The following is a 14,668-nucleotide window of genomic DNA, read 5'->3' as shown; positions in this document are numbered from 1 at the left end:
TGTTGGGTGGGAAGTGAGAAAATCTTTTTTACACCGTAGCAAAGCCGCCTGTGCCGCTCTTTGTGTTTCTTCTAGCTGGGGAAAACCGTCCACCCATGATGAAACCGCTGCCACCGAAGCAGCCATGCTTATCTTATTAGCAGCAACGGGGCTCGCTGTAGCTTCTTCCACTTCTTTGTCATCCCTCTCTTCTGCTTTTAAGAGTAGTTTGCGGTAGTTGTTTCCACGAGTACAAGACGCTGTTGCGATATGAAGACTAACTTCAAGTCTGAATCTAGTCGAGTCTAAAACGATATTGCTGTGACAAGGTTAATGCCATGTGTGAATTTGGGCATTGACTAATATAACATAATATAATATTGAAATGAGCCGAATTAGAAATAAGCTAAGCTGTCTGTGCAAGTGAAAACATCCGTCTCTTTTGCTGTTGACGGCTTTGAGTGTTCAAACAAAGTTAATATAGCATGTTAAACATTTAGCTTTAGAAGTGCCATGAGCAGCGTGTGTTTGACCTTTGCACAGCCTGCTGGCTCATTGTAGCCCATTCCCCAGTCATAAAAAAACAGCTGAATTCATGTGGTTTCATGTTTAATAGGGTAATATAGTGCTCAGGAGAACAAAAGGTAGGAGGTACTGTGACAACATGTGACCACTGAGCTCTGGAGGCCAAAGACTCCCACAAACTGTGTAGCCTGTACTTATCAACTAACTTGACATCCTTCTTTGATCACAAGTACTCAGGACCTTTTTAGTTGATTGAAGTTGTAATTTAAAATTCAGAATGACAATAAGAAGTAACAATGGATACATTACAACCATTACAATACCAACAGTAACAAACGGTCATATGGATAAGTTACAGATAACTTTCAGAATATGTTTAAAATAAATAAACGCAGCAGTGAAAGTCAGCGTGTATGTGGACAAAGAGGTCACCCATCCAATAGGGTTGCTGGCAGTGAGCAGCTTTCAAATAGTTGTTTGTATGGCATGTAAAGTTTGTACAATGTATAAACAGGTCACATTTGTGGTTTGTCACATTTGTTTTTCTAACTTTTTGCTTACACAGTTATTTTTTTTTAAATCAATTTGTTAAATTCATATTCCAGGCACACTTAAGTTCACATTAGCTTGTATACAGGTAATGGCTCACTTCATGGAGTAAGAGTAAATTGCCACTTCAGTTATTTCTACACTAAATGTTCACGTAATGATGATGGCGATGGTATTGAAATAATCACGTCTGACGGGAAGAATTATCGTTGGACCCAGACAAGCTAAACACTAATTAATTGCAATCATAAATCACTGCGACTGGTATAATGCAGGTCAATTATTATAGTAGTACATTCATTTGCCTGAGCCTCTCAGAGCCGCCACCGAGGATTCAATCAAATTTTAATCAAGCACATGAACCCTCTCACTTCTTTCTGCTCTCTGACGCTGCAGCCTTCTCACTTGTCAGCCAGATGCATTCAGACTTCACGCGGTCCTGAATGCTGTAAACCGGGTCCACATTTTCTCGGCATGGCCGATGAACCTGCTTACGTCAGGAGGGTTTTTAGCGAGGAAGTAGGATCCTCCTAAAACAGCTCCAGTAGTGCCAACGAACAGGCAACGGTTTATCACCTGGATAAAAACAACAAAAAACAACCTCTGTAAAGGGATTCAGTTCTTCTTTCTCAAAACGTCACATCTTTTTTTTTTTTTTTAAGTTAGATAAACAGCACATGGAACTTCACTTTAACGATTTTAATTGATGCAAAACTAAAATAGCTGGTCAGGAGAATTACTTAAACACAGAACATTCGCAATTAGGTGTCCAGCATTAAATTCAACAAAAGCCGCGGCTTAAGTTTCTAAGCACGGACACATATTTTATTAATGGACTCGATCGTTTACGGTGTCAGCACTTCTTTCCTCATAAAATATTAACTCGACAAAACTGACCTAAAGCTTATTTTCCACCTCAACCATCCACTTAATGCTAATCTTCTTACATGTCTCCAAATGTGCAACGTTTGAAGAGCAGAAATGTTTTATGCCATCCAGACACACCAGGAAGATTCACTCGAGGCGTAGCGCTTTATTTTTTAGTACCTAATTCATATCAGAATTGATAAACCTATGCATATATATTGCTAGAATTAATAACTATAATTGTGGAGTTGGGCTCTCTTTAATACGTAACAAGTATGTTACTACGTACTTGGCGGCCAACTGAACCTGATCTAAGGGAATATTTAAAAGTAAAACACGTTATGTCCCTTGGTGAGTCAGAGAGTTTTAGGGCTAAAGAGGCCACTATAAAGTTAGTACAGTTAGTAGAGAGAGAGAGTATGGAATTTGAATGGAGATTAAAACCTAGCATTGTATAGTTTGGTGTTAAACCTCAGTGTCTAATGTCATTTACCACATTAAGACAAAGGACTACTGAGGTTCACCACTATACAACCTGCCTGCTTTTCTCCACGTCGGTCTGGCGCTATTGTTGGTTGTGAATTATTCGACAGCGCTGGCTGTGCTGTTTCTCGACAGAGTAGAGGTCGTTTTGCCCTTTGCCTGGACATCCCTGCAGATTTAATCAATTTGCAAGGGAGAGGCTGTGAAAAAGCCAACAGTGCCTCTGAGTGCGGACCATTAGCGCAAAAGCCACCGCCGCGGGTCACGTCGGAAAAGTTCAGCACAATGCCAAGGACTTCCCAGCTCATCCGGAGCATCACAAAGACGTTGTTGCGAGGTTAAAGAGCTGCATTTGCAGCAGAATAACTCAGGTTTTATTAAAAGGCGGGGGGTCATTTACCCGGCGAGAGGCGCATCTGCATGTCAAACTCAGGGGCTGATCATTGGAGCGTGACTTCAAAAGAGTCACAAATAACAACTCTTCGGAGGGGTGAAGTAACCCAGAAAAGCATGTAATTCATGCAGGGGAGATAAGGTGGAAGGGGTTACAGGGGCTATGTCTCACTTTGTCTTGCCAGTGCCAGCGCTTCACAGCATCGTGGTACCGAGTCCTGGTGAAAGTAACCTGGGAAGAGTCAAGAACAGGAGCACACAGTTCACAGTTTTCTTGTGACACGCAGACCAATGTGCAGTGGAAATCTCTGGTCTCGTGTGACTCGCACCATCGTGTACAGCGGGATGATAGCTCTTGGCATGAGGAAATGGAGGAGGTTGTCCACATGTTTCCTGAAGAGGAACCATTTGGAGTTGACGTGGGCCCGCATCTGCGAAGCCAAAGGAACCATTTGTAATCTATATTTATCATTTCTATTAAAAATGCAGCGGAAGGGAGGGAGGTTTTAGGATCCATAAGACTAATTACTGGACTGCTGTCCGACTCAGAATTAATAACAAGGAATTCATTTTGTCTGCAGCTAATCAGAGATGACATAGGCAGAACTGATAGGTGACTTTCTTCTAAATGAGGTTGATGTTGAAGTTAAAGTCCCAGTGATTGTCACATCCTGAAGGAGGCGAAATTTGTGCATTACACGGAAACAAACTACGCCACCAGGGGGCACCTCTGAGGAGGGCTGAGGATTCCACTTAAACATGTTAGCTGGAAAAAAACAAAAAACAAAGAAATATTTGCAATATATGAGGATATAATGAATCCCATAGACCTATTACATGGAAACAAATTCAAATTTGGGACGAATTCTTTCTGCTTCAGAGAACTTGCTATGTTGTTTGTTTTTTTTTCACCTTTGCGCTTCAAATTTCAGACATCACTTCACCTATTCACTTAATTTTTTTTTGGCACTCTCCACTTCCAATTGCATCGACACTCTTTAGACGAGGGTCACGTATGTACAACGTTTTTAAGACGGCGCTCCACTGAAGTTGAGATACAGATTTAAACAGACAAATGAAATGAGCAGTACTTCAATGTAGTTGTACATGGCCAGGTCGGCAATGGCATGGTCATCTGGAACTCGCACTCTGGTGTACTCGGGCAGCACAGCACCTTAATGGAAAGAAAGAGGTTGTTTGTTTGTTTTCAAGCACTCCCATTTTTCTTTTCATCATTGCTCACTAGAAGGGACTTGAAGCATGGCAAAGCAAGGCTCTTTTCTAGTGAAAGCTTGGCTTAACATTGAGTTTGGTGGTCACAAAATAATGATTCAGCAAATTTTTTTTAAAGAAAATAACTCTATAAAATAGAAATCAATATTGGTTCAAACATACACTGAGTATGAACCATTTGATGACACTAATACTTTCTATATATATATAATACTTTCTCTCGAGAGAGAGAGCCTCTCAGCCGTGTTTGCCAGACTGCTGACAAGATTGCTGTGGGTACAACAGCGTGTCCTCTATTTGTCTCATGCTTGTGGTTTCAGAAATATGGTTCTGTTTCTAAATTTCTAACCGACCAAAACTAACTCAGTGACAAATTCCTTATGCAAACCCACTTTTAAAATACCCTGCGAGGTTACTTACTGAAATCCTCATTGAACTGCTCCATTATTTCATCAAACACGAGGCAATCCTCAAAGCCCTGCAAAGCATGAATGAACGAACGAATGAATGACTCCACACTTGATGCTCTCAGATGGATTTTTTCCCCTTCTTTGCTCTTCGTTCTTACTCACGGCGTTCATCCCCTGCCCGTAAAAAGGCACGACGGCGTGGGCCGCGTCGCCCATAAGGACACATTTGTCGCCAATGTGATACGGGGAGCACTTGACAGACACCATGGCCTGCCCAGGCAGTCGGAAGTAATCCCTCTTGAGAGCTTCCCTGCGAGGCACAAGTGGAAAAATACCAATTACAAGTTCGCTTTGAGATATCTGTTTTGACAGTTGCATATTTTCACACACAGCAGGCTAAGCTGTGCACAAAAAAAAGCGTCTGTCAGCTCTGAGTAAGCTAATAAAACTTATTTGTGCCCGGCAAAGTTAAACAACTGACCAGAGGTTTTCTGGGGTCCTTTTTTTTTTTTTAAATATAAAGCCGACGTTAGACAGGAAGCAAGCCTGAGGACTTCTGCCTTGACTTGCTGTGCAATGCTATGCTGTCTCCAGCATATTCTTCACCTCGAACTTAAAGCAGGGTGCACAAAGAGACCGCAATTTCACACATCACAGATAATGAACGTCCTCGAGTCAGCAGGACGATGAGAAATCAAAGCGTTTCTAAGGGTGACTGAGCAGGCCGGATGAGGAGATAAAGGCGGGGCAGGAGCACGGGGAAGACTGACAGACAGCGGGGAGGGGAAGAAAGTGAGAGGAGAGCGGAGGTGAGAAAGCCACTTACGCCCCTATTAGCGGTATGGCATCGGGGAAGTACTGCTGGAAAAACTCTATGACTTGATCTCCGGTGGTGATCTTCTCAAACTCCTCAAAGGGCATGAAGAGGGTGCACGTGAAAGTCTTGTCCTGCAGAGGACACCGAAAGCCAAAGACAAGTGTCAGAACAACTCGGTAAAAGCACTTTCACTTTAGTGTCTCATTCGTTGTCTCCCATGTATGATGAATTACTATTTACTGTATTTGTTTATTTATTCAATAATCAGTTCCCTCTATAAAATAATACAAAGATAATAACCACACTGTAGCATGCGGTAAGTATTGAAGCAGTTCTTTGGTTCTGACTTGTAGAAATGCCCTGTGAACAGCCAACATTTGGAAGATCTGAACGTTTACGTGCGCTCACATTGAGGAAGCGGCTCACTGTCTCTGAGCCTGTGATGAGTCTGCCAATATTTTTCTAGCATCATTTACTCACAAGGACAAAAAAAAATACATGCAGTCCAAATGGCCACAAAAAAAAATGTCTGATTCATTTATAACAGATTTGCTCCGCGTGCCGAGAATAAATGCTAGGGCTTAAGAAGGAGCATCCTCTCAGACATGCTATGTCCTGTGCTGTGTCGGTCACACCACTGCTAATCGAGGTAAATACCGATCATATTGCTGCAGTGGCTTGGAAAACCTCCCTCATAAGCTCATAGTGGAAGCAACCATCCTCAGCTCGTGTTCAAACTACGCCTGAAAGGCGGTGATGGATGAAAGTGCAATGGGGGCAAGAGGGGAGTGTGCCATTTTGTGCCGATCTGAGCAGGTGCGATCCATCAGCGTTGCCGCGTCCTCCCTGAGGATCTTTTAGCACCCTCTCTTGTTTCCATGGCATCCACGGTGGCAAGGATGCGTTTGGGTTTCGCATCTCGCAGGACCCAACGCCGATCCCTCGGAGTCGGTAAGCGAGGACGTGTCTGACAGTCACCTGCTTCCATTTGGTCAGCAAAAAAAGTGTCATGCGGATAAATGCACGGCGGGATTATGAGGGACAGAGGAGAGAAGGAAACGGGACGGCAAGAGGGATGATGAGGAGGTCACATCTGCCTGAGCGAAAGCAAGACTCCCATTGACAAAGCCTCTTCTCGCATTGAAGCGTTGGCAAACAAGGCTAATTAACTCGATGAGGACGCCCCCAGAGGTCAATCATGGCCTGGGATTCTCTGTAGGCGTTTGTGCTTTTGTGTTTGCCAAAACACAAAAGCAAAAGAGGAAAGGGCAACACAATTTCAAACTCACCAAGTTGGGCAGCGCGATCATCATGAATGCGTTTCGTGGCCAGATGTGGAGATAATTAGGCTTCATGGCGAACTGCGCACAGCAGCGGAAAAAATAAAAAAAAACGTTCAACATAAGGGAAATGACAACAATGATTTCAATAAATGTTTTAGGAACTGACCTCTCCATTGATGGGGGGCATGGTCAGCTCCATGTAGCCATGGGGGATGTAGGTCTGGCTGTAGTTGAAGCGACTGCGGCGGAGGAATTGCTTTCGTATGGCGGAGAACGCCCCATCGCAGCCGACGATCAGATCAGCCTTGATCTCCTGATTCAACCCGTCTGCCCTGGAAGGGGACGTTCGTCTTAACACTCACTGCACAACTCCATTCTCAAACACTTTCATTCATTGGAGACATGGATGCGTCATGTCACTGTTTTAAGAGTAAAGGCTAAGAGTGAAGTTTCCAAAACGATCTTCTGTGAATGTTTGAGAAAAAGGGGCAAAGTCAGAGGCCGCGCGCTATTAGCCGCGGGCTAATTTGAACAGACTGCTACGACGTTCCGTTTTCATTCTCATGCTTGGATGTTTCATCATGCATGGTAGGTTCACTAAAATCAAAGTGTTTTGGCTTTTGGACTTTTGGTGATCAAGGCAACGGGCTTATGTGTAAGTCTTTGCAGAAATATAAAAGTTTCTGATTTCGTCACAGGAAAACTTGATCCATGATGTGAGTGTTAAATGGAAGGGCTTTTGTGAGCTACATGCTGGCTCGGTGAACTGATCGACACAAATAATACGTTGGACTCAATGGCAAATATTGCACGAATGGTTTGTACAACATTGCTTATCCTTGCCCCAGCACAAATGACAAGTGCCTTCATCTATCTGTCTTGTCATCACAATATGGAAGTACAGATTATTGTAAACGTCTTGCTTGTATTCTTGTACATGTTTGGATAACTTGTTTTTAACATATTTGAACTTAGAATGATTGGTAGTTCACTTGCACACCTTAAGAAACACTGCATTGCAAATGATTAATGAATCAAATAATAGTTTGGGGGGGAATATTCCCAACCAACGACATCAAATATTTGCTGATTCCATATTTTATTAATTAAAATCAGCAAACCATTGACTTTATAAGAAAATTAAAAGCCATGGCTCAGTATGTAATCGTGAACAGTGAAAGTCTTTTGTATTAAGAATAACAATATCTGTTATTTTTTTATTAATCGTGTCATCATGTCTTTTTTAATAAATCAAGATTTTTTTTTTTCTGTCAAATTATGGTGTGTGACAATCTATGACACTTCTATTACCAGGTCAGGCTATAAATAAAAAAGAAGTCAGTGCATCTCTGTCTTGCTGACGGCTATGGCTCAGCATTTCCTGGCGACTATTGAAGGGAAACAGCATCCCATTGTAGCATAAGGAGCTCCGTGTTTTTTTAATTATACAAGCTGGAGGGAGCAAATGTGAGCTGTCACAGTTCAATTGCAGGCTAGAGGGGCTGTGCGTCCTGGATGTAATCAGTGCATGCCGCTACAGCCTTTTGGAATCATGCGAGCTACCGCAAATTATGCTCGATAAAGCTGCAGTTAATTTAATTTGAGTGCAGCGACATGTTTATTACCTTTAGAAAATAACAGTACATACAAAGCAGCGAACACTTCAAAGTTGAGGCACTTTGGACTGGCAGGCACATACATCAAATCGACTTTTTGTACACTGAAGATAAGCCTGAATTCAATTACCAACTCTGTGATGGAATTTGCAAGTTGTGTGTGGAACCCGGCGCATAGGCACACTGATGTGCACAACTTTAATGGACCTGCAGATGACTCACTGGGTTTGACTGCGTTGTAAATTGTACCACATTCCCCTCAAGGACATGTTAAAAGTCGACAAACTTATCCTTCGAAGCCGATGTGCTTAGACAGTTCTCTCACAGTTCAGTGTGCAAAAATAAGCACATAGTTACATATAGGATGCAAAGCGTGTTGGTGAATCAAGCAAGCTAGTTCTCCTCGTGGAGAAGATTGTGTGCATGTGTGCATGCGTGCATGCGTGCATGCGTGCAAGCGCGAAAATGTAAGACTTCAAACGGGAAAGATCAGTAACCTGAACAAAACTGTTTACCTGACAAAGTTCATTTCTCCCGTTTCAGCGTTCCAGTCCTGCAGTTTGTGGTCAAAGTTCAGCCTCATGTGTGGATATGCATCTGCCGCTGTTGGAGTGACATGTTGCAAAATGAGCTTATCTCAAACGAGGTTACGACATACATATATATATATATATATATACATATATATATATATATATATATATATATATATATATATATATATATATATATATATATATATATATATATATATATATATATATACACACACAACTTGTAGCTTGTTAAATTAGTATAAAAGGAATAGCATCAACAGCCTGCCAGCAGACAAAGCAGCATCTGCTGCTCAACATGTTTCTCAGGAGCAAACACTACGGAGCAGCCGGCTGGTGCAGTTTGTCTGGGTCTGAGAACAGTGACGATTTGGAACATTTAACAATGGCTTTTCAAAAATCTTTCTACATCACTGTGTTCATTTCAGGAGTCTGGTTTGGCCCTGATAACAGCAAACATCCTCACAGTCAGTGTCCTTTTCAGCAAGCACAAAGAATCTTATCAAACTCAAGCAGAAATAGCAAAAGAAAAAAAAAACAGAGACTATCTGCAGAGTCTTGAGGTGTGTCTATTTTTCCAATATTTTTTAGAAGAAATTATTTTTTGTCAGTGATACTCTATTTATTTATTAATCTATACTGTACTTTATTTGAATTCCTTATATCATCTTCATCGTCTGTCTTTTATATTCCCTTTGCTGTTCTCGGGGCATCGCACCCTCCCTCTTTCACTTGTCCTATACACAAATAATGGGTGGCAAAGAACCACAGAGGAGATTTATGGATGAAGTGAAAGAGGACGTGAAGTTGGATGGTGTTAGTGAAGAGGAGGGGACAGAGGACAGACTTTAATTTGGTAGCTGATTTGCAGTTGCAACCCCTGAAGGGAACAGGCAAATGAAGGTGACACAAAGAGTTAGTGGCTGTGAGCGTATTGTTAAATGTGCAAATAATCCGGTCATGGTGTCACTCCTTAGCAACTCCTCCGAAAATGACTTAATGAGCTAGTATGCGTTATCATTTTTAACATAACTCTTTGAGCCTGAGTTAAAAAAAAAAAATTAAAAAAAAGGAGTGCTACCCTTACGTTAGTGACGTGTTCTTGTTGTGTCTTTTTTACTCACAGCTGACAGTGAATCAAATTGCAACTTGAAGGAAACAAAGTTTCCTTGACATTGACTTTAAATGTAATTTTATATCTTGATCGTTGTGTTTAATTTAGCACTAATTTTGATGTTGCTGTTTTTATGTGTTAGTTAGGATTAAATAAACTGCTGGAAAATCTTGTTGTTGTTTTTTTACTAGCCCTGAAATAAAACTGGTGAGGGGCACATATAAAAAATCCTACTACTACCTCTGTATAAGTAAAGTTTGCAAGTTCATTCAGGTTAACTAAAAAAAAAACAGAAACCCCATGTCTGTGTTCCAGTTATTACATATAACTGTTTGTTTTGCACAATAACAGTTATATGAGCAAGCTCCAAAACTTAAGTCTGCGAGGTTTCAAGGTGAACATTCACAAGATTAGGAGAGACAGACAGAAAAACAACACAATAACTCTTGCTGCAAGGACGCGCCATCAACGTCATTGAAGACATTAAAAAAGAAAATCCCCATAAGATGCCCATAAGGTTTCTCCTTCGACGCAGATGTTATAATGGAATGGGGTGCGTGACTCTCAAACGTCCTGATCACATCTCTGTGTGTGACTATTGTATCAAACAGGGACACAGACACAGAACAAGACAGAATTAGTCTGTAAATAACAGAGAATTCACAGAGGGATCATCTGTTCCAGCACAAACATTTACCTGTCAGAGTGATGGACAGCCTCATGCAATTCACTTTTCACTTTCATCGTTAAATAGAGCTGCATACAATTTGGGTTTTGCCGTACTTCCCTCTCCCGAAGGTGGCTGCTTTTATGTCTAATTGGCATGTATTGGTTTTGGGTTTTTTTTTTTAAAGGAAGACAAACAATTGTTAATGTTCTCACCTGCAAGCAGCTCTTTGTTTAAATTGGCTCTGTCTACAGACAGGATATACTGGAAGAAGAAGAGACAAATGAAGATTTTTATTGTAATATTTCAGGAAAGTCACCTCTGGTAGCTTCACGTCAGTGTTCGTCACTGGGCGTGATAAGTAATGATAGCCATCAGTTATCCAATGTGAACATCTCTGAATTTGCGGCTCCAACCTCTTTACATATATTGGACTGTGACGTGGCATTCAGTTCAACTAATAAATGATTGTTCTTTATCAATCAATGGGGTTCATAAAACAAATCTGATGAGGGATTGAAGTATTACTTGATCTTTGGAGTTTAACTCTTTGGGCTAGAGCTATCTTTTTATGAGAGATCCATAAATATTGGTCCTTATAGTTCACATTTCTTTCTACCCAGACAGACCTTATATGGAAGGTTAGGCAAACAACATATTAGAAGAATCATAAAACACTGTGGGAACAATTATTGTTGCATGACATCCTGACATTGATTGAGTAGCTTTACCTGGCCTTTCTTTCCATAGGGGATCGGTGACTGTTTCCCATTCAACGAATGGATCATTCTCGCATGCATGGGGATTCCCTGGGAGACAATCTGCGAACAGAATAATTCAATTAAAACAGTAGGGTTATGGGATATGAAGCCACATACTGCACAGGTTCTTTGCTCTTGTCTTTTTTTTTCTTTTTCTTTTTGTCCCGTCTGGCAGTAACACGTTCAAGAGTGCACAAGGTCAACCAGTGCATGAGTGCACTTGCTCCATCAGGCTGAAAAGTCATGCAAGTGTAAAGAAAGGGCTCTGATGCTGAGTTCCCAGGCACACATAACGCGACCAGTGTAGCGTGTATGTGGACAGGCAGGAAAGAATGCTGACCTCAGTTGCCAGGAGAAGCTTATTGAGTGGGCTGTGAGCTAAGAGACAGCAGTGGACAGTCAGTGGCCCAAAGTCTGGTAAATTGAGCAATCTACCTGAAGCAACCCGCTTGGACGAGTGTGTTAAATAGAAAAATGGTAGGGAAAATGAGATACCTGCAAAACTGCACCCATTTCCTTTCATATTGTTTGACTGGTTGAGATAACTGGTAAAGAGTCGTTTACTTCCTTTGGATAAGTAAGTCTGACAATATCCATGCTTACCTTCTCCTCCATCCCAATATGCTTCAGTGCTTGCCGACCCCTGTGTGACAAAGCCAGGTTGATGCTTCTGCCTTTCACTACTTTGGCTTTCCGGATATCTAAAGACAAAAGGAAAGTGTTACAGCCCAAGATTGAGAGATGCTTTTGGTGTCTAGTTGTACTCAAAGTCTCAATGCATGAAAAGGAAGAGGCAGTGTGACTCGTAAAGAGAGATCGGTATCTACCTTCCCGAGCTTCAAACACGTCCACATTAAAGCCTCTTTTGGCCAAGAAGCAGGCGTTCAGTGCCCCAACCTGAAGGGTGAGTGCCAGATCAGGGAAGTTTTGCTTGCAGTGTAATGTGTAAATTGGTCAGAACAATACAACACTGACAGTAGACATTTCCAGAACACACTAAACCTTTTGAATGCTTATTTCTCAATTTATTGCCCTTCAAAGTGGAAATCACATTTTCCTGCATGCAAAATTCATGATTGAAGATTACACAAGCAATGGCTTTGAAGAACACATTCACTTGTGGGAGCAGAGTGCATCTGATTACTTAGCCGAGACATTTGAAACAAAGTGGTACAGAGCCATATATTAATCATTAACTCCTTACCAAACCACCACCAACTACAGCTACCACTCTTCTGTTCGATCTATCAGTTGATTCCTCCATTGTGCTGATGAATTGCTGTTGGACTGGCTCCCTGTGCGCTCCCTTGTGAACACCGGTGCACTACTGGCGACGGTAAAAAACCTTAAAAGAGGAGGAGCACACGACTTGAATGTCATTTCAAGATCAGCTCCGTTCAAAGCAAACAATGTTGCGATAGCAGAGCAGTTTCAAAACACAGGTCAGGTGCACTGGCGGGCTGAGCAAGGTTAACTGAGCAAAGGCAGTTTGTGTGGTGGAGGAGTCGCCATACTTAAATGATTCCTCTGAAAACAATCTGCCTCTCTAAAGTTTAAAGTTGCTGAATCTTCACGCTGGCGTGCACCTGAATTTATTTTAAATCGCGATTTCATTGACAGTTTCGAAGAGTCAAGCTTCTTTTGTGATGGTTGTCTCCATCTTGTGGAAAATTTATGAAAGTGCAGCCAAACCTCTTGGAATAAATTTGGGGACAGCTGAACCACTTTCCTTTAGCCCATTCATCTATCCAATTCCAATACCATCTTCTTCCTGAACTCAGGGTCACGGGGGTCTGCTGGAGCCTCCTACCACCTACAGACAATTTAGAGTTTACAATTCGTTTCTTTACCCACTAATTGTATTTTATATAATTTTGGATCCCTGGCAATCACTGGATTATTGTCCCTGGACTACTGAGCTGACTTTGTTCCAAATCTGGGTGAAGATGAAAAAAATATTTTTTAGTGGTTCAACCTCATGTAATGGGAAGAGAGGTGAGCACAAAGCTATCCAAACAAAGGGTGAATTATATTAATTCAAAGCCATCTGAAAAATTGACATAGAAAACCCCATCAGGCAAATTATTAACAATGCAAACTACTGATCTAGGCTTTTTGCACAGAAGTAGTGTTATAAAATGACACTTTTAGCCTAATAATTACAATATAGTCTCTTAATTTATTCATACTCAGTCTGTGTGAAACCTGGGCCTGTTTAAATGCAAACAAAGCTGATATCATGGGAGGAATTGAAGGAGGGAAATAGGCTTACATTTCTTATAAAGAACAGTCACACGACAATGGACAACTGGATTAGGATGTCTAAATTGTTCCATCACAAGTGTACAACACATATTAATCCACAAATCTAAATGTGGTGGTCACAATAGCCAAGAGGACAAAGAACCAAAGATCCAAAGAATGTCAACAAGATCAAATAAATGAATAAATAAAAACATTAACAAATGGACTTTATGTAGATTGTGGATGTAATTAAGTTCAATAACATTTTAGAGGTTTGACTTAGTAAAATTACGGAAAAGCTTTTTTGAAAGTGAAAAATTGTGTTGAACTAGAATTATTTCGTAAATATTTCTTGTAACACAAGAACAACACGACAAAAAGTTGTTTACTGTGGCTGGCTGACTGCAACACAGTGACTCAGTAGACAGGTTCTTGTATCAATACGGGTGGAGCAAATTAATATCTGTGGTTTCACGTAGGATGACAGGTTGCGTTCTCAATCAGAGGAGTAGAAAACACTTTTATAAGATTAGACCTTATGTTGAGGGGAGAATGTGAAAAAATCTGCATACACCAAGTGCTGTGTACTACTGACTCGTGCATCCTTAACTACGTCGATGCATATCATGGTTTGTCTTATTTAACATGCAAGCTCGTGCTGTTAAAGTACATCTGATGTAATCAACATGAGTGTGCTGATGTTTTGTGTGGAGATGATCCGAGTTTACCTCTCTCCACAAGTGGAATGTAGCAGTTGCAATGTGACACCATGCACCGTGCTGTCTGCTCCGCAGGGATATTATTGTTGCAGCACGACGGAAAAACGGACTCCAAAAAGAATGTTTGTTGTTGTTGTTGTTGTTGTTGTTTTTCTCATAACACATACAATTTATTCGTGTGGTAGCCCATTCTGATAGTTATTTTTGAATATTTTGACCATACAGAATGTCCTAGTCTCTGGATAATTACATTTACTGGATTAAGATAGAACCCAAATGAGCTGAACTGAGCTCTCTACCTAGTTCTTAGGATGTGGCTGCTCTGTGGCGTTTAAACACCTGGTGGCGCAGTTTGATTGCGTTCTATTGATAGCCCTCCTTCTTCATATATTGTGCTTTATTTGTTCATTATAAGAATACCCAGCAAAAACGAAACGAAACGAAACAAATGAAA

General features: G+C 41.1%; 1 protein-coding gene across 1 annotated transcript; it reads right to left on the bottom strand.

Annotated features, from left to right (window-relative positions):
- Positions 1-571: 571 nt before the first annotated feature.
- kmo (kynurenine 3-monooxygenase) lies at positions 572-12,612 on the bottom strand. The gene is made up of 15 exons (XM_076050058.1): positions 12,456-12,612; positions 12,079-12,148; positions 11,855-11,952; positions 11,222-11,311; positions 10,706-10,754; positions 8,671-8,758; positions 6,706-6,871; positions 6,546-6,617; positions 5,266-5,387; positions 4,602-4,749; positions 4,450-4,507; positions 3,888-3,970; positions 3,126-3,227; positions 2,969-3,028; positions 572-1,629 (listed from the first exon to the last, which is right to left on the bottom strand). The coding sequence occupies exons 1-15, from the start codon at positions 12,513-12,515 to the stop codon at positions 1,483-1,485; spliced, it is 1,413 nt and encodes a 470-aa protein (XP_075906173.1). The 5' UTR covers positions 12,516-12,612; the 3' UTR covers positions 572-1,482.
- Positions 12,613-14,668: the final 2,056 nt, after the last annotated feature.

Source organism: Nelusetta ayraudi, unplaced genomic scaffold (assembly GCF_046127955.1).
Source record: "Nelusetta ayraudi isolate G7.1 ecotype Tasmania unplaced genomic scaffold, CSIRO-AGI_Nayr_v1 ptg000122l, whole genome shotgun sequence".
In the NCBI taxonomy this organism is placed as follows: domain Eukaryota; kingdom Metazoa; phylum Chordata; class Actinopteri; order Tetraodontiformes; family Monacanthidae; genus Nelusetta; species Nelusetta ayraudi.
Note: the sequence above shows the minus strand (reverse complement) of the source record. Positions and strands in the feature narration are given on the sequence as shown.

Coding starts and splice junctions, on each gene's coding strand:
- kmo (XM_076050058.1), bottom strand. CDS start 12,515: ATGGAGGAATCAACTGATAGATCGAACAGAAGAGTGGTAGCTGTAGTT. Junction 11,312..11,854: donor ATATTGGGATGGAGGAGAAG/GTAAGCATGGAT, acceptor TTCTGTTCGCAG/ATTGTCTCCCAGGGAATCCC. Junction 6,872..8,670: donor GGAGAAATGAACTTTGTCAG/GTAAACAGTTTT, acceptor GTCCCCTTCCAG/GGCAGACGGGTTGAATCAGG.